Genomic DNA, 20,813 nt, shown 5'->3' with positions numbered 1-20,813 from the left:
GTTGTACTGGACAAATGAATATCAACAAAAGCACAAGTTTCACTGGGAAATGACACTTTCATGACCTCCCCCTCCCCCTCCCTCCTCTTCTCCCCTCTCCACCTCCCCCTCCCTCCTCTTCTCCCCTCCCCCCCGCTTCTCCCCTCCCCCCCACTTCTCCCCTCCCCACCCTCTCCTCCCCTCCCCTTCTCCCCTCTCCACCTCCCCCTCCCTCCTCTTCTCTTCTCCCCTCCCCCCCGCTTCTCCCCTCCCCCCCTCTTCTCCCCTCCCCACCCTCTCCTCCCCTCCCCCCCCGTTCCCCTCCCCTCCCCTTCCTCCTCCCCTCCCTTCACCCGCCCGGCAATGCCGGGTACTTCCCATGGCCAGCTGTACGTGGGCTGCTCGAGGGTTGGAAAACCAAGCAATCTTTCTTGGCACCAAGTAAGAAAACCAGAAATGTTGTATACCAAGAGGTTTTGAGAAATTGACAATTGACAAAACGTCATGTAGGAAATGTACTGTGATATTGCTCTAAAATATACATGTTCTTTTCATCATATATTTGTATTATTCTTATTCAACCTGGGCGAAGCCGGGTACCTCAGCTAGTATATATATAAAGGAGGAGTGTCTGTCTGTCTGGATGTCCGCTTATAACTCAAGAACTACACATCGGAGAAAAGTTTTAGACACAGATTCGGAATCAGCATAAAATTCCGGTGGTTATAGGGTACTTTTTATTTTAATATCAATGGTTTAAAAAACCGCGCCAGCTGCAATTCCATGGTATAGTTTGTGGCGGCGCTATTGCCCCTTTCCGATCCCATGACGCATTGCGGTTCCGATTCGCGATAAGGTCTATGCGCTATCACCGACACTTTTCCACCTTTTAATCAGATTTATCTTATCGTCCATCGTAACCACATTACACTTGGAAACACTAGCATTATCCTTCTTCGGACCCATGGCTAACGCAGACACAGTAAAGGAATACTGTACGTCGCCTCTGTTTTGAATGAGAATCGGCAGTTGCGCGTACGTACAGTATACTGTACGTACATATTTATATATTTTTAATGTGCTTTTTATTGTATTTTAAATTGTTTTTTTGCTTCTTTTATTGTTAATTTATGTACTATTTTATTTATTTTACATATATATTTTAAGGAAAACAAATGTTTTCACGTCCGTAGGAGTGACGTAAAGTCGCACATAATGACAAATGCGCGCCATTTTTTCGTGCCAAGACACACTGCTAAAGTCAACATTCGCAGTGTGGGAGAGTACAACGTTGACAATCGGTGGGTTGTTCCCCACAACAAAATGCTCTGCAAAATCTTTAATGCACACATCAATGTGGAACTGTGCAGCTCAGTTAAGTCCATCAAATATGTATGCAAGTATGTCAATAAGGGCAGTGACATGGCAACATTTGAAGTAGGTGACAAAAAAAGGTCAGATGAGATTAGCAGGTTCCAGTCAGGCCGATATATATCAACAAACGAAGCAGTGTGGAGGATCCTTAGATTTAACATTCATGAGCGATATCCAACTGTCATCAATTTGGCCGTACATCTGGAAAATGGACAAAGGGTCTATTACACTGCAGAAACTGCCCAAGCACGAGCACATGGGCCGCCTCCTCAGACTACGTTGACAGCTTTCTTCAAACTCTGCATAGAAGATGACTTTGCCAAGACTCTTCTGTACAATGAAGTCCCTACCTACTACACATGGGAGAACAAAACGTGGAATCGCAGGAAGAAGGACATTCCAGTAGACAATTATCCTGGAGTTTATGCCAGCAGCGCAATTGGCAGAGTCTACACAGTTCATCCAAAGAACAGAGACTGTTTCTTTCTGCGCCTTCTCCTGCACACTGTCAGAGGTCCAACATCCTTTAAAGATTTGCGATGGGTTAATGGTCAAGATTGTGCCACCTTCCGCGATGCCTGCCGACTCCATGGTCTATTGGAAGAAGATGAACATTGGAAAAAAGCCATGGATGAGGCAGCAGTCTCACAGGCACCAAAACAACTACGGCAGCTGTTTTCCATCATATTGGCAGCATGTGACATTCAGGATCCAGAGAAGCTCTGGGAGGACCACAAAGGAAATATGTCTGAAGACTTTCTTCACTTGGCCAGACGTCAGAACCCTGGTGTGGATATTGATTTCAACTGTGCAATCTACAATCAAGCCCTGATTGAGCTAGAGAAGCACCTGATTGCCTATGGAACCACTATGGCAAATTGTGGAATGCCCCAACCAGAAAACAGCATTGAGGGAATGGCTCAGGAGCTTCTGAGGGAAACAAACTACAACATGGAAGAGCTGACCACATTTGTAGAACAGAATGTCCCAAGAATGGTTGAGGACCAACAGCAAGCCTTTACTTCTATCCTGAAGTGTTGATAATGATGCTGGCAAGATATTCTTCCTCGATGATCCTGGCGGGACAGGAAAAACATTCCTCATTAATATCATCCTGGCCAAGGTTCGTCAAAAGTCGGAAATTGCCCTGGCTGTGGCCTCAAGTGGAATTGCAGCTACACTTCTTGAAGGAGGAAGGACAGCACACTCAACTTTCAAACTGCCTTTGGATTTGACCAAGCAAGACACCCCAACCTGCAACATTAGCAAGAATTCAGCAAAAGCCAAGATCCTTCAACAGTGCAAAATCATTATCTGGGATGAGGCTACTATGAACCACAAGCAGGCATTCGAAGCAGTGAACAGAACACTCCAAGATATTCGCAACAACAAGAAAATCATGGGTGGTGTGACAACTGTTCTGGCTGGAGACTTTCGTCAGACTCTCCCAGTCATCCAATGGGGCACAAGAGCAGATCAAGTCAAGGCCTGTATCAAGTCTTCTTATCTCCTCTGGCCACATGTGCAAAGACTTACCCTGAATACCAACATGAGAGTCCACCTTCTTGGTGACAACACTGCAGGGGCGTTCTCAAGCCAGCTTTTGAAAGTTGGCAATGGCTTATACCCTCAAGATGCATCAGAACAAATAATTCTACCATTTGGACAGTTTGTTGAAACAAAAGATGACTTGATCAAAAGGGTCTTTCCCAATATGGAGACCCAGTTCCAGGACTCATCATGGCTTGCCAAAAGAGCCATTTTGGCCCCCAAGAACAATGCTGTTCAAGAGATCAACAATTTGCTCCTCCACCAACTTCCCGGTCATGAAAGACATTATGATTCTCTTGACAAAGTGACAGATGAAGATCAGGCAGTAAACTTCCCAACTGAGTTTCTCAACAGTCTTCAGCCTCAAGGACTCCCAACACACAGGTTGATTCTCAAGGTGGGAGCACCAATCATGCTTCTAAGGAATCTTCATCCACCAAAGCTGTGTAATGGAACACGATTGACAATCCAGCAAATGATGCCGCATGTCCTAAAGGCAACCATCCTCTCAGGACAATACAGAGGAGAGAAAGTATTCATTCCAAGGATACCACTTATTCCACCTGACCTTCCATTCTCCTTCAAGAGGATTCAGTTCCCCATCAGGCTATGTTTTGCTATGTCCATCAACAAGGCACAGGGGCAATCAATGAAGGTTGTAGGCCTGAACTTCACAGAACAAGTGTTTGCCCATGGCCAGCTGTACGTGGGCTGCTCGAGGGTTGGAACACCAAGCAATCTTTATGTCTTGGCACCAAGTAAGAAAAACCAGAAATGTTGTATACCAAGAGGTTTTGAGAAATTGAAAATTGACAAAACGTCATGTAGGCAATGTACTGTGATATTGCTCTAAAATATACATGTTCTTTTCATCATATATTTGTCTTATTCTTATTCAACCCAGGCGAAGCCGGGTACCTCAGCTAGTATATATATATATATATATATAGTATATATATATATATATATATATATAGTATATATATATATATATATATATATATATATAATATAATTCAAAACTGAATTCAGTTTTATAAAGAGGACATCATGTGTCACGCGTGTCTGATGAAAGTGAGGTTGTACAAAATAATGAAAGAATGCACAAAAACACCCCACATAATACACCTCACAAACACGTCCTGGTGAGGGTCTACAATCTCTGATTGCTCCTTCCTGTTTGTGCTGTTGGCATAAACAGCTGCAACACAATATCAGTTTGCTTTAGTTGACTTGACGAATGAACGCAAGGGTATATTTCTTAAAACGCATGCTGCAACGTGTGCACAATGCCTTACACTGTGGGAATCAATATAATGAGCAATGACAACGATTTCTGCCAAAGTTTAGGCATGTAGGAAGGAAAGATTACTTTCCTATTGCACGACCTCCCCCTAGAGGAGAAGGGGAATATCCACAAATTACATGAAGCAAAACAGTTAGTAGGGCAACAAAGTAGAAATAAAGACAAGACCGCATTGTTAAATGATGAATTTGCTTTTTCGTTACAACATTAGAAGCAGTTTCTGGTAATGCACTTAAAAAGTGTGGATTTGCTTGGAAGATATATCTTGTTCAAATTTGCTTTGGCATTTCTATTGTGCCAATTGGATGCCAGCTGAAAGACCAATTGTTGACTTTCCACATATCAATTTTCAAAGATAAGTTGTGAGAATTGTATATAAAATAAACTGTCATCTTTCAAAGTATATTCTGTAACAATTTGATCGCAAACACTACTGCTGCAAACCACAAGGAAGTGTCTCACTTCACCTCGCTTCACTGATGGGAATACCAATGTTTGTGCAATTGCGAAAAAAAAGAAACCAGTTGTTGTTAATGGGAAAAAAACAAAATTAGGCGTTGTGTAGATACTCGGGGATGAGGAGTGTCAATGGGATATTCATCACAGCCTTCGTAGATGCAGAATTGCAAATAATATACAACACACTAAGAGAAAGAACAAAATAAAAATAATTTCTCACCCTCCCCTTTCCCCAACTCTCTTCTTTCTTTTGATCAAACTGTCTGGGGTACGTATTAGGCATGGTATACACTGATCGTGTCGGTATATGGGCCACAACGGTAAGGACTGGGGTGGAGAAGCAGGAATTCAAGGATGCACTGGAGAGGATGATGGGAATGGTTGAAATGGAGGTGAGGTGACGGTGTGCATTGCGGGGCAATTTAATGTGCACGTGGAAGTAGCAGAGCCGGGTGAAAAGGAATGTGTTGGTAAATTTGGTTGGGGGATGATGAATAGAGGGTCAAGAGCTGGTGGAGATGATGGCGAGGAATATGATGGCCACAACTGGTTCATTCTTTAAAAAGTGGGAAAGCCACAAGATTACCTATAGGACAACATAGAACATAATTGGATTTGGTGGTGGTAAGGAAGCAACAGCTGTGGAGGGTTAAGGATTTTAAGGCAGTAGTGGGAGAGCATGGAACCCACCCAGCACAAGCCCTTGCTTATGATACAGATGAAGAAAAGGAGGGAGGTTAATAGCAGGGGTTGGAAGACTATTTGGTGGGGGAAAACAAAAAACCCACCTTTAGAGGCCATTTTCCCCCGCAAGCAGGGGTTGGCCTTTTTCGGGTACCGTGGTTGTTGTTGTTTTTCGGTCCCCTTTTTGAAGCAATGTTTTACGGCCGGATGCCCTTCCTGCCGCCAACCCTTTTTGTCGCCTTTTACGACAAGCAGGGAATTACCAGTGAACTGGTACTCAATTTGCCGACCTCGGAAGGATGACAGGCTGAGTCAACCCCCCGGGCGTTAATTCAGCGATCGACCGGGATTCGAACCCAGGATCCTAGGATCCTAAGCCGGCACCCTAGCTGCTAGCCCAACACCAGGGATCTTGGTGGGGGAAGTGTAGGGGAAACAATTCCATAAAGTACAAGGAGAGAGTGAGGGGCAAGTATGAGCAACTTAGCAAAGAAGTGGATGTTTGGAGGAGTGGAAGAAGTATGGAGAGGCGTTTAAGGGAATTGCAGAAGTTTTGTGTGGAAGAATGTCAGGAAAGGGTGCATTGTTGAGGGGTAGAAATCAGGTATAGTGGACGGAGGAAATAGCGAAGGTATTTGGGGAAAAGAAGGAGGTTTGAAAGAAGATAGGGAAGATCAAGGATAGAGGGAGGTAACCGGATGTGGGGTTGCTGCACCTTTATGGGCAAAATATGAAGACAGCGAGGAGAACTGTGGATAAGACGAGGAGTGATATGGAGGAGAAGGTATACACCAAGTTGGAAGACGATGTTGGGAAGATATATAAATTGGCTTGTGACAGGGATGAGGATAGCAAGGACATGAAGGGGGTGGGGGTGGGGGGCGGTGGTTATTATGGATGGGGGCAGCAGGCTAGTAACAGAAAAGAGGGTAGTATTGAAGGTGTGGGAAGGACATTTTGGGAAGCTGTTGATCCGGAGAGGGGGCAGTATTGAGCTGGAGCTGCCGAGTTATGTGGAAAGGAAAATGGAGTTGATGATCACAAAAGATGAAGTGCGGACAGCATTGAAGAGGATGAAGAAGGTAAGAGCGCCAGGTTTTGTGAAGTGTGTAGAGAGATGATAATTGCAGGGGGTTGGGGGAGTTGGACGAAGAAGCTGCTGAATGTATGCATGAGGGAGGGGTCAATTCAGGAGGATTGGAGGACAGGGTTGGAGTCGGGAATTATGCCGATATTGAAGGGGAAGGGCGATGTTCAAGATCCAGGGAAGTACAGGGACATTGTGCTCTTTAGTCATGTAATGAAGGTGCTGGAGAGGATTGCAGATGGGAGGATGAGGAAGAGTGTGGAGATGGAGATCAAATAAGAGCAGCAGGAGTTTAGAAAGGGTAGAGACAGATGGGATGCTCAGGCTGAGACAACTGGTGGAGAATAGGTTGGAGGGGCAAGGTAAAATGGCATTGGGATTTGTGGACCTGGGGAATGTCTACGACACTGTCCCGAGGGAGATAGTGATGGTGACACTGAGATGGGGATGGGATTGCTGGAAGCAGAAGTTAGGTTGGTGGAAGGGATGTACAAGGGAGCAAAGGGAAGAGTTTTGGATGGTCCTAGGATGTCGGAGGAGTTCAACGTAAACATCGGTTTAAAGCAGGGAAGCACTCTCAGTCCACTCCTGTTTATCATGGTGATGGAGGTAGTAAGAAGAAGGTAAACATGAGGGATAGTATGGGGAGGATGTTATATGCAGACAATCTGGCTGATGTTGTGGAGAGTGGGCAGGAGATGCAGGAAGTACTGGGGGAGTGGACGAAGGCATTTGAGAAATATGGCCTGAAGATGAGTATGGAGAAGACTGAGGTGATGTGGGTAGAGAAAATAAATGAATATCAGGTTAGAGGGGAAGAATATTAGACAGGGAAATAGGTTTGAGTATCTGGGGGGAGGAGGGGAGGGGCGGAACAGTGACCAGGGATGGTAAGTTGGAGGTAGAGGTGCGGAGGTTTGAGGTGTGTGCGAATGCATGGAGGGTGGAGGGAATAATGGCAGACAGAACGATGTCAAGGAAATTGAAACTGACGGTTCTGATGTTGTGTGTAACGCCAGCCTACCTTTACGGTCTGGAAACGGTGGCACTGACAGGGACACAACAACAGAGGCTGCAGGTTTCCGAGAACAACAGAAGGATTTCGTGAGCGAAGAGGGTGCACAGAAGGAGGATGGATGAACTGAGGGAAGAGATTGGTGTGCAGATGAGCTTGACGGGGAGATTGGTGAAGTGCCGGCTGAGATCGGCTGGACACTTGGTGCGCATGGAGGAAGAGAGAATGGCGAAGAGAGCGGATATATTGAAAAAGCAAAGTAGGAGGAAAAGAGGTAGACCGCAGTTGAGATGGGAAGATTGTACAAAAGTAGGATATCAGTAAGGTTTGGGTGGTTGGAGAGTGGAGAAAGTTGGCTGAGAACAGAGGGAAGTGGAAGAGTATTGTGGTCAAGGCAGGGCAGAAACATTGTACCATTGGGCCTCACCCTTTATAAAAGGGAAGAGTAAGAGTAGAAGAAGAAGAGGTGATTTTTACAAAACAGCGAGGTTTGTGAGGGATAAAATATTACATACTCTGCTGTAAATATAAACCACAAGACTTAGCTCAGGATGATGATGATGCTGTTAGAGTGGATAATGAGGAGGGGGATTCAGTGATCGAAAGAGCAGCATTGGGTTTACGATGAAGTCTTGCCAGATAGAAGAAGGGTAAGATTATCCTTCACCACCTGGAACACGGGAGCAGATCTATCCTGCTTGGATAGGAAGGTATGAGATGTCCTTGACTAATAAATTAACGATGCTAATGCTGCCTCCCAGACTAATTTGACATTACGGAGGCTGAATTTTCTTTTGAAGTTCTCAAACCAGTCGTCATTGCTGGCGAGGAACGTGTGGGTAGCCATAGTTGAACTAGCGTCTTCCACCCCGGGTGTCTCGTGGACACGTTGGTAAATGCACAATGATTTATCCCTCATCACTGGTCCACTCAAAGGCACTTTTTTATGTGTTTTGTCTCGATCCAAACAGTGAGGGGTTTTTCCATCTTTTCAATACAAGGATCATGGGACTGGAGTGACACTTTTTGCTTTTCAGAGTACTGGCAGCAACACCTGCACGGATATTTGCTCACTTTTACAGATATACCGCAGTCAATTCATTTACCCAATAATGGCGGCCCACAGATACAACACCTTCACATCCAATCAACTTATTTAACTACTCAATTATTTTTTTTCGGACAACATCATAACCTTTCTCTGCCTTTTGGCACAATTAATTTTGTTCCTCGTTTTACGTTTGGGCACCATTATGAATAATGTGCAAGAAACAACAAAAAGCTTATAAATGTGAGACAATCGTACGCATGGATGCAAACGATGACTCATCTCAGCTTAAAAAACGCGATTGGTCCAAATGAAGTCCCGCAACAAGTAAACGAAAACAAAACATGTTTTAGGGCTACAAACTTTTATTTTTAAAAAGTTTTAAACCTATTTTTTCTTTCATTTTAAATTACATTTTGAAAGATGAAAATGTACCAGAAAAGAGGATAGTGGGCCAAATTTCAGTTCTCTAGGACGTATGTGAGCTAGAAAATGATGGCTCAAAGATTTGAAACGGGACAAACAAAGTTCAGATGAAGTTAAATAAAAGTGTGTAATAACTATACCAGAACACAACAGCTTGCTCGTGATTGGTCAAAACCCACTAAATTCAAACCTGCGATATTTAAGGATTTACTGTACTCCATAATGGAAGTGTGGAGACAAAAATCAAAAATATAACCAGGAGTATGTCCTTGTTCCCTCCCCAACACAAGAGTTGTCACTCACAAACATCCGGTGACTTTGGGGGAAGGCGGAAATTTTCCAGAGCACTCTGGGTGCCTGTGACGCCATCTTGTTTCCACAGTCAGCAGGGAAACAAGGTCTGGATAAATATCCAACCCACCACCCCCACCCCTCCGCCCACTAACACCCCGCCACGGGATGCCAACCACCGAGTTTATCTGTGCTCTATCCTCAAAATGCTGTCTCACACGAGGAGGCAACACGCACCATTGTCTTTGGTACGACTCGGCCAGTCACAATTGAATCGCCAAACTCCCAGACCCAGAGCACGTGCTGCAACCACAGACAGCACCATGTCACCATGTCAAAAGAACAGGGGGTAAGGTTTTGCTTTGTTTTTTTTCCAACTCTTTCTTTGCGTTTCTGAGCATGATCTATATTCGTCTTGTTCGTGAACATTGAATAACAGGGACGATGGCAACCATACTAAGTCGATAGGCCAAACGGAACAGTACAGAGCTGAACATCCTGCCAGATTTTTCTTGGAGAAACTGAAGATTTTGGAACTATCTTTGAGAAAAAAAATGCACTCAACAAACAAATATTTTGGACAAAGTTAGCTCTGTCGTTGGATCGCTATGTACCACCATTTTGCCTAAATCTCAATGTTACTCCACTCTCAGAAAACATGGCAAATTTGATTGGCCTAGACAAAGTACAATTTTACTCAAGTACTGCTAAACTGAAGGTTTTGAAGTGCAAACAAGGTGATTTGTGTTGTACAGTGTTCAAATATGCAATTGAATTAAAAGGCAATCAGAGTTTTTTTTTGGTTTTTTTTGGATACAGGATCGAGGCTCGTGAAAGAGCTAACATTTATCACACAAAAAATCAAACAGACACACAAAACGTATAATAAGGGTAGCGGTAGACAAGACAAGAAAGGGGAAGCACACAAACACAATATTCGAGAGCAGGGACATCAGGAGATCTGTGGGAGGGCTTGGGGGGAGGAGGCGTGGGAAGGGGGGAGGGGTGGGAGAAGTATAAAACACAAGGACACTGCAAGGAATTCCAGGAAGGAAGTTGGTATTTCAAAAAAGGGAATCTGGGGTGAAAATTAGCGGGGGTAGAAAAGATCAAGGTTTTGGATGGGGGGAAGTTTAGGGGGAAGTTTAAAGTCTATATCTAGAACAAAAAAAAATGCAAAGCATAGAATCGGAAGTTTACCACCTCTGACGCACTCTCATTTTCACCACCTTATTTAACACGTTACATTAGGTCTTCGTGCCTGTTGTTTTTGTCCTTTATGAAATTCCTAAAAACAGTAAGTTTTAATTTGTTTGACTGCCAGACAAGACACAGACTAAAAAATTCTCACTCATCTGTGCACAATCACGCTCGGGACGAGATTGCGTACAGTTTGCCAAATTCAGATGCAAAGTACAGCGAAATTGCAGGTTGGTTTTACGATTCATGTTCTGGTTCTAGCGTTCAAAATATATAGTTCAATTGAAATCAAGTACTTTATCAATCACATAAATAGATTGACAGACAGAATGAAGTTAACTCCGCTTTGCGCTTTGTGCGCCAAATAAAAACCAAGATTGCCAAAGTTACAAAACCTCGAAGCATTCAACGAATGTCATACAATAGGTAAGCACATTAAGCATTTAAAATCATTAAACAGCAATCTCATTGTTAAAAAAACAGCACCATATTAATTGAGCTTTAAAATCTTTTTTATTATTTCCTTATCAAAGCAAGACCATAAAAGTGCAAATAATTATTTCACAGCAAAATTGTGCAATGAAACAACTTTTTCACGAAAGAAACTCATTACCCATCACAAATAATTGCAGAAGCTCGCCCATTAGGCTGAGCACATCAGCACCAACTGCAAGGATGAAATTGGGAGGGAAATGGGCACAAAGCAAGAGAACAGCATCAGAAATGATAAAAGGAGGTGATCAGTCTCTTGGAGGAGTAATACGACTCAAAGTTCATTTTTGCAAAGCAGCCATGACAGGTCAGGGCACAATCACAAACTGGCAGTTTCTATTTTCCTTAGAATAAACATTACGAATACCTGAAGCAGCTATGCCAATAAAAACACCTGAAATCAATATCAACCAATAAAATAAATGACCTTACTCATTCAGTAGTTTGAGATTGCATGTTTGCTTACTTGTGGATTATAGGCCTCTTTCCGCCCCCTGCCCATCCCAACAGAGATTCAAAAACCGCTAACGTTGTTTGTTGTGAAATCCAAGCTAATTTCTGCAAATTATGATTCTTTATTCAAGAATTTCTTATGTTTTTTTGTACACAAGGTCGAGGCTCGTGGAAGAGCGAGAACACTGAGCAGATCAGGATGCAACAGAACAAAAGGAGCAGTAGAGGAGGAGGGAGGAATGACACCAACAGCAATGTTGAATGACAAAAAACAATAATTTGACACTCAGACAAACAATGGGTGTGCGGAGGAATGAGGGTTAAGGGATGATGCATGGGGTGGACAAGATCGATGCAGAAAGAAACTTTTAGGAAAGAAAAAATGGAAATTTGGAATGAGGTGGGCTTGAGGGTTGGCAGGTTAACGGTGGTAGAAAATATCATGGGTATGGATGGAGGATGATCTGAGAAGGTATTTGAGATGGTGAATCAAATATAGCATTTTCTGACAATGTACTACTATTTTTGATAACCTTATAAAGCAATCAACCGTACACCACAAATCACCTTTGGCCAAGTTGGTCAGGGCCATAAGGATTTTGGAATTTTTCACTGCTCAGTCTCATCAAAGATGGAATAGAAACACAATTGCTGGCAACTCCCTCACTCAAATCCCATCGGAAACATCACAAACTAGAACGGCACTTGGTAGAGTGCATTCCTCAGTCAGGCTGAACATTTTGCGTTTTGTATCCCACCGATAGGGAGAATCTGCATCCAGACCTGAAACAAAATGTAATCGGCTTGTTCTTGTCACCTACCCAAATCATCTCCCAAGTTTCGTCATAATCTGTCCACAACTGTTTGAGATATTGTGCTATATATCCTGGTTTTTGGCCCCATCTCTCAATCGTGAAGAATCAGTTTTAAAGTTATAAAATTCTCATGTCTCACATTCTATCCCTCATCACTGAACATGTGAATAGGGCTTTGGATCATCGTGGTGAAACCAAGGTTGTTGCACTCGACATCTCGAAGGATTTTGACAAAGTGTGGCACAAGGGCCTCATCCATAAACAAATATCATACGGAATTTCTGGAAGATTGCTTGATATAATCTCTGATTTCCTTAAAAATCGCCAAATCTTTGTAGTACATGAGGGACAGTCATCCCGCATCCATACTACTAATGCTGGTGTTCATCAGGGGTCTGTGTTGGGTCCAATATTGTTCTTGTTGTACATCAATGATCTGCCTGATTGGATTCTTTCTCAGTTATGCATTTATGCAGATGACTCAACACTGTATACTACCTACCCAGGAACCTCGTCTCATCCTACCCATGACCATGCCAGTGCCACTCTCAATCAGGATCTTGAGAGTGTGATAACCTGGGGAAAAGACTGGCTTGTTACTTTCAACCAAAACAAGACCCACTTGTTGTCTATATCTAGTTCAAGATCACGTTGTTTTCTAATCCTGTATTTGGATTCTTCACCCTTGCAGGAACGTCCAGTTATCCGTCTGCTTGGATTGGACATCAGCTCAAACCTCAGCTGGGAAAAGTACATCTCTGGTATCGCTAAAAGAGCCTCCCAGCACTTTGGCTGCTTATTTCGTGCTCGGCGATACCTTTGTCAAGCTGCTATTCTCCATCTATACAAGGCCACGATACGATCTGTTATGGAGTATCATTGCCATATTTGGGCTGGTGCTCCTGCATGTCACCTATCCCTTCTTGACATAATCCAGTGACGTGCTGCCATTCTGGTGGGACAGGAGTTGGCATCATCCCTGGAACCTCTCTCAGTCCGCCGCACTGTTGCTTCCTTGAGCCTTTTCTATCGACATCATCATGGAATGTGCTCTGAGCGTCTAACAGGTTGTTCCACCTGCGCATATTTTCAGTCGCTCTACACGTTTGGCAGTTTTTTCCCATTCATACACTGTATCTGTCCCGAGATGTAAGACTATGAGGTATTCTTCTAGATTTTTCCCACGTACTGCATCACACTGGAACAGTTTACCTGCATCTTGCTTTCTCCTCTACCCCAACCTACCTCAATTCAAGAAGAATGTCAATAGATTCCATCTTTCTGTCTATATCTATACTTTTCTTTCCTTTGTGTAGCCCCCACCTCGAGTGGCTTTGTAGGCTTGGTGGCAGGAAAAATCCCAATAAAAAAAAAAGTCTGAATTTGAATCTTCACCAGAATCGAATCAAATATCCATAACTTTTTGAGGCATCCTGTTCACAGACAGACAGACAGACATGGGTGAAAACATAACCTCCATCCACCTTCGGTGGCGGAGGTAATGAGAACTATTGATGTATCGCAATACAAAGGAATCACATTCAACTGCACACACCAAAGATCACATTCAACAGGCTCCAATCAATCAAACTGCACCCACCGAGGATCCACGCAATCAAGCTGCACACACCGATACTACACTCGATGAAGCTGCACACACCCAGGCTCCACTCAATCAAGCTGAACATACGAGGCTCCACTCGATCAAGCTGCACACACCCAGTCTCCACTCGATCAAGCTACACACACTGACGCTCCACTCAATCAAGCTGCACACACCGATGATCCACTCGATGAAGCTGCACACACCCAGGCTCTACGCGTCAAGCTGCACACATCAACGCTCCACTCGATCAAGCTGCACCCACGCATGCTCCACTCAATCAAGCTGCATGCTCCACTCAATCAAGCTGCATGCTCCACTCAATCAAGCTGCATGCTCCACTCAATCAAGCTGCATGCTCCACTCAATCAAGCTGCATGCTCCACTCAATCAAGCTGCATGCTCCACTCAATCAAGCTGCATGCTCCACTCAATCAAGCTGCATGCTCCACTCAATCAAGCTGCATGCCCCACTCAATCAAGCTGCATGCCCCACTCAATCAAGCTGCATGCCCCACTCGATCAAGCTGCAAAAAACCGATGCTCTACTCTATCAAGTTGCAGACTGCGAGGCTCCACTCAATCAAGCTGCACACACCGATGCTCCACTCGATTAAACTGCACACACCGATGCTCCACTCGATCAAGCTGCACACACCCAGTCTCCACTCGATGAAACTGCACACACCGATGCTCCACTCGTTCAAGCTGCACACACCCAGTCTCCACTCAATGAAACTACACACACCGATGCTCCACTCGATCAAGTTGCAGACTGCAAGGCTCCACTCAATCAAGCTGCACACACCGATGCTCCACTCGATGAAACTGCACACACCGATGCTCCACTCGATCAAGCTGCACACACCCAGTCTCCACTCGATGAAACTGCACACACCGATGCTCCCCTCGTTCAAGCTGCACACACCGTCTCCACTCAATGAAACTACACACACCGATGCTCCACTCGATCAAGCTGCACACACCCAGTCTCCACTCGATTAAACTGCACAGACCGATGCTCCACTCGATCAAGCTGCACACACCCAGTCTCCACTCGATGAAACTGCACTCACCGATGCTCCACTCGATGAAACTGCACACACCGATGCTCCACTCGTTCAAGCTGCACACACCCAGTCTCCACTCAATGAAACTACACACACCGATGCTCCACTCGATCAAGCTGCACACACCCAGTCTCCACTCAATGAAACTACACACACCGATGCTCCACTCGATCAAGCTGCACACACCCAGTCTCCACTCAATGAAACTACACACACCGATGCTCCACTAGAACAAGCTGCACACACCCAGTCTCCACTCGATGAAACTGCACACACCGATGCTCCACTCGATGAAACTGCACACACCGATGCTCCACTCGTTCAAGCTGCACACACCCAGTCTCCACTCAATGAAACTACACACACCGATGCTCCACTCGATCAAGCTGCACACATCCAGTCTCCACTCAATTAAACTACACACACCGATGCTCCACTCGATCAAGCTGCACACACCCAGTCTCCACTCAATGAAACTACACACACCGATGCTCCACTAGAACAAGCTGCACACACCCAGTCTCCACTCGATGAAACTGCACACACCGATGCTCCACTCGATGAAACTGCACACACCGATGCTCCACTCGTTCAAGCTGCACACACCCAGTCTCTAGACAACTCTTGTATGGTGCTGTTCTCTATTGCGTTCTCATCTTGTGTAATACTGCGCATTGTTATTTGCATATTCTGTATCTATTATCTTATTCTAATATCTACCATCACTTTCTTTGTCTTGCAGATTGATTGTTCATCGTTGTTGCTAATAAACCTGCATTCAATTGATACATTCTTGTTTATGAACAATCAACTCATCTGAAGATGCCTGCTGCAGTCTGCCCCTTCCCGAGCTGTGTCTACGTTACTGACAGCACCGACAATGCCGTTGCTGCTATCCAGCTCTCCATCCACGCCATGACTCACACGTCCATTGCACCAGCCAAACCGGACAAAGTCGGCCGTCCTCGTATCCAAACCGGCGGCACCAGCGAAGATTGGCAATATTTCACCAGAAGATGGGATGGTTACAAGGCAGCGACCCAGATAATCGGCAATGATGTTCGCGTTCAACTCCTTGAATGTTGTGATGATAACCTACGACGTGACCTCCACCGCAGCAACCCACGCATTGAAATCAAGGACGAGGCAGCTATACTACAAGCCATTCGGTCCCTTGCTGTCCGAGAGGAGAATACTATGGTGTCCCGCGTCAACCTCCACAACATGCGACAGGACCGAGAAGAACCAATTCGTACCTACGCAGCCCGTCTGGCTGGTCAAGCTGAGATCTGCAAGTTTTCTGTTGTATGCTCATGCAATCCCCCTACTGATGTCAACTACACCAAGGACATGGTTCGCGATGTCCTATGTCGGGGACTCGCCGATCAAGATATACAACAGGACATTCTCGGCGATCAAAATCAGAACATGAGCTTGGAGGAAGTTCTCATTTTCGTCGAGGCCAAGGAAGCAGGGAAACGTTCCCAGAATGCCTTGCTCGATAGTGAAGGCGCTCATGGCGCAAGCCAATACAAAAACTGGAAGAAAAAAAGAGCCCTGATCACTACCGACAAGCAGGCGGCCATTTGTAGTTATTGCGGCAAAACTGGTCATGGCAAACAGCCGAACATCGACCAAAGGCGTCAATTCTGCAATGCCTACGGGAAAACATGCAGTAAATGCGCCACTCGCGGCCATTTTGCACATGTCTGCCGGGGAGGCACGAAAAAGGCGGACAACAAACCTACGGACAAATCAATGGATGCTCATGATGTGGAAGAAAGCAGCCAGGTCCACGATCTCCTCTGCTCTGTCACGGAACGAGAAATGGCCATTTGGAAGCCGCAAATTAAAAGGGCCATGGCCACCTCGTCAACTCCACTACACCTCGACCACCATATATTTGACCACCTCTCTGGCTGGACCAAGAAGAAGTCTCAACCACAGCCGTACATAAAACTCATAGCACGGATCGATAAGGAAGCTTATGACCATTTCGGCCAGCCACTGTCATCCCGACCAAAATCGGCCAGGCTCCAGGCCATGGCCGACACTGGCTGTCAAAGCTGCCTCACAGGACTTAATATTTTCCACAAACTCGGGCTGCGTAATGAAGACCTGTTACCTGTCAACCTGAGGATGAATGCTGTTAACAGTGGAAGGGTCCGGATTATCGGCGCCATGCTCCTACACCTGTCTGGTCGCACAGCCAATGGCGACATTATTGAAACCCGACAAATCTGCTACATCTCACCTGACACACGGAACATGTATCTCAGTCGTGAAGCATGCGTCGATCTAGGCCTCGTGTCTAGTAGCTTCCCAACCATTGGCGAATCCAACACAGTTGGCGCTGCAGTGGCAGCAGTTATCGATGCAAATTGTAACTGCCCGGAAAGATCGCTTCCCCCTACACTGCCTACATCTATCCCATTTCCGGCCACTGACGAGAACCGAGAGAGGCTGGAGAAATGGCTACTGGAGTACTACAAAAGCAGCACATTCAATGTCTGTGAACACCAGCCACTACCCCACATGGAAGGTCCGCCTCTCACACTGATGGTTGACCCCGAGGCAACACCAAAAGCGGTGCACACCCCAGTGCCTGTCCCCTTACACTGGCAGGCAGAAGTCAAGGCTGGTATCGATCGCGACATCAGGTTAGGGGTTCTGGAACCGGTGCCAATTGGTGAACCAGTGACATGGTGCAGCAGAATGGTCGTCTGTCCAAAGAAGGATGGGACCCCACGGAGGACAGTTGATCTGCAACCACTGAATGCGCACTGCACACGTGAGACCCACCACACCCAGTCACCCTTCCATCAAGCAATGGCGGTGCCACATAACACCAAAAAGACGGTAACAGACGCCTGGAATGGCTATCACAGCGTTCCAATCAGAGAATGTGACCGCCATCTGACAACGTTCATCACACCATGGGGCCGATACCGTTACTGCACCACTCCCCAAGGTTACATCGCTTCAGGTGATGGATACTCCAGACGATTTGACGAAATTGTATCGGACTTCAAAAACAAGTCCAAATGTATTGATGATACCATCATGTGGAGTGACACATTGGAAGAGAGCTTTTTTCAGACATGCAACTGGCTCGACCTGTGCGGCCGTAATGGGATTACGCAAAATCCGACGAAATTCCATTTTGGTCAAGACACGGTCGAATTCGCTGGATTCGAGATCACCATGGACAGTGTACGACCATGCCAAAGGTATCTCCAAGCGATACAGGACTTCCCCACACCAAAAACAATTACTGACATTCGCTCCTGGTTTGGGCTAGTCAATCAGGTAACATACTGCTTCAGCATGACCGAGAGGATGCGACCTTTTCGGGACCTCCTAAAACCATCCACCCCCTTCTACTGGGATGCAACACTACAATCCCTATTCGAAGAATCAAAACGACTCATCATATCTGAAGTCGCAAATGGGGTACGGATCTTTGACAAGGAACGGACAACATGTCTCGCAACTGACTGGTCGAAGGATGGGATTGGCTTCTGGCTCTTCCAAAAACACTGCAGATGCCCTGGTGAAACCCCACAGTGCTGCCCCGATGGCTGGAAAATCACCCTTGCTGGAGGCCGCTTCACCCATGCAGCGGAGTCGCGCTATGCTCCGATAGAGGGTGAAGCTCTAGCAGTGGCGGACAGCCTGGAAAAAGTAAAGTATTTTGTGTTGGGATGCAAGAACCTGATTATTGCCGTCGATCACAAGCCCTTAATCAAGCTTCTTGGCGACAGACGATTAGAGGACATCCATAACACGCGGCTTGCCAACTTGAAAGAAAGGACTCTAGCATATCGTTTCCGAATTATCCACATCCCGGGAAAACGACACTGCGTACCAGATGCAATTTCACGACATCCGTCGGGTGCCAGACCATCGGAACGACTGCCACTGGTGGATGACATTTCCTCCATTATGGATGTGGCCACATCGACTACACTAAGACAGCACACCTTGACTGGGCTGTGGACCACAGATGACGACACTGGCATGGAAATGGCTATTTCTATGGCAGCCATCAAGACGCTCGATTCTGTGCGGTCCGTCACTTGGGACAATGTTCGGGACGAAACAGCAAGTGACACTCAGATGCTGCAGTTACTCAATTCTATTGAGCAGGGTCTACCTGCCAGTCGGGACGATTTCCCTGTGTCCATTTTGGAATACTTTCCCTTCCGTGAACACCTCTACACTATTGATGGCATAGTGGTCTACAAGGGGAGGATTATCATCCCACCGAAGCTACGGAAGCTTGTCCTTGAGAATCTTCATGCTGCTCACCAAGGAGTCACGGCTATGACCACCCGGGCCAGCAGCTCGATCTTTTGGCCTGGAATCACTCCCCAGATTCATGAGATGCGCAATCGCTGCGCACACTGCAATCGGATGGCCCCATCGCAACCAAGCGCTCCACCTACAGCCTCAGCTGAACCTGCCTACCCTTTCCAGTACGTTTGTTCAGATTACTTTCATCACAAGGGTCGGAGTTATTTGGTCACCGTTGATCGTTACTCTAATTGGCCAATCATTCAGCTAACAACTGGTGGAGCACAAGGCCTAGTGAAATGTCTGCGGTCGAACTTCGCCACTTATGGTATCCCTGACGAATTGGCATCTGACGGTGGGCCAGAATTCATGGCACATGACACCCAAGACTTCTTGCGTCGGTGGGGCGTTAACCATCGGTTGTCATCCACTGCCTTCCCACACAGCAACTGTCGTGCCGAGATCGCAGTCAAAACATCGAAAAGAATGATCACCGATAACACTGGTTCCAATGGTGAACTAGACACTGATCGGTTCCAACGTGCAATACTCCAGTACCGGAATGCACCGGATCAGGACACTAGGTTGTCTCCAGCCATGATCATCTTCAAGAGGCCAGTCAAGGACTTCATACCCATCATCCCAGGCAGATACTTGCCATCGGACACCTGGCGGGAAACACGCAACAATCGTGAGGAAGCTTTGCGCATTCGGCATGCCAGGGAGATCGAAAGACTCTCTGAACACACGACAAAACTACCTCCACTGACCGTCGGGGACCATGTCCGGATCCAGAACCAGACCGGCCTGGAACCACGAAAATGGGACCGGACCGGAACCGTGATTGAGGTAAAACAATTCGATCAATACGTTGTCAAGGTGGATGGCTCCGGAAGAATCACTCTCCGGAATCGTAAGTTCCTGCGACGTTTTACGCCTTTCAGCATGACAACTCCCACTACGACTGGCAAAAGTGGCATGCTGCCAAGCGTTATGCCAAGTGTTATGCCAATCGTACCGAAATACTTAATGTCTGGTACCCAACCCATCGCCGCTCCAAGAGTCTGTCTCAATCCTGTTACCACTCCCCAGAAGGGTGAACCCCAACATGTCATTGCGCCGGGCTTACCATCACAGACACTCCGCTCCTCCACCGCGATGACACCACCCGTGAGAGTCGCTAACCAACCACATGTGCAGACCACCGCCACACCTCCACAGTCACTGCCTATTTCTGCCCCCTTGACGGTTCGGGTGATGATGGACCAGCTGGAGGGGACTCCGGCGTCGGACAGGGCGATAGTGAACCACCCACCGAAGACTCCCACAATGGACCAGGAAATTACGAACTGCCCTCAGAGGACTCCGACGATTGATCGGGTGGTGACGGGCCGCCCGAAGCGAATTATCAAACCACCAGCCCGATTCAATTCAGAAGAATATCAATTATAAACTCATGTGATCCTTTTTCTCGGTCTCCAGTTTTCGTTCTATTCTGTGTCACAATTGAACGTTTTTGGGAAAGGGAGATAGACAACTCTTGTATGGTGCTGTTCTCTATTGCGTTCTCATCTTGTGTAATACTGCGCATTGTTATTTGCATATTCTGTATCTATTATCTTATTCTAATATCTACCATCACTTTCTTTGTCTTGCAGATTGAT

General features: G+C 46.0%; 1 protein-coding gene across 4 annotated transcripts in view; it reads right to left on the bottom strand.

The window, feature by feature from the left end:
- The window catches only part of CENPX (centromere protein X), a 61,532-nt gene that overhangs the window by 39,757 nt on the left and 962 nt on the right, over positions 1-20,813 (bottom strand). For all 4 annotated transcript variants that reach the window (XM_068114645.2, XM_078774137.1, XM_068114639.2 and 1 more), the window contains exon 3: positions 11,034-11,087. In XM_068114645.2, coding sequence (XP_067970746.2) covers positions 11,034-11,087 — 54 coding nt within the window. The remainder of the gene's footprint in view (positions 1-11,033; positions 11,088-20,813) is intronic.

This window comes from Myxine glutinosa, chromosome 1, assembly GCF_964187855.1.
Source record: "Myxine glutinosa chromosome 1, kmMyxGlut1.1, whole genome shotgun sequence".
NCBI classification, from domain to species: domain Eukaryota; kingdom Metazoa; phylum Chordata; class Myxini; order Myxiniformes; family Myxinidae; genus Myxine; species Myxine glutinosa.
Note: the sequence above shows the minus strand (reverse complement) of the source record. Positions and strands in the feature narration are given on the sequence as shown.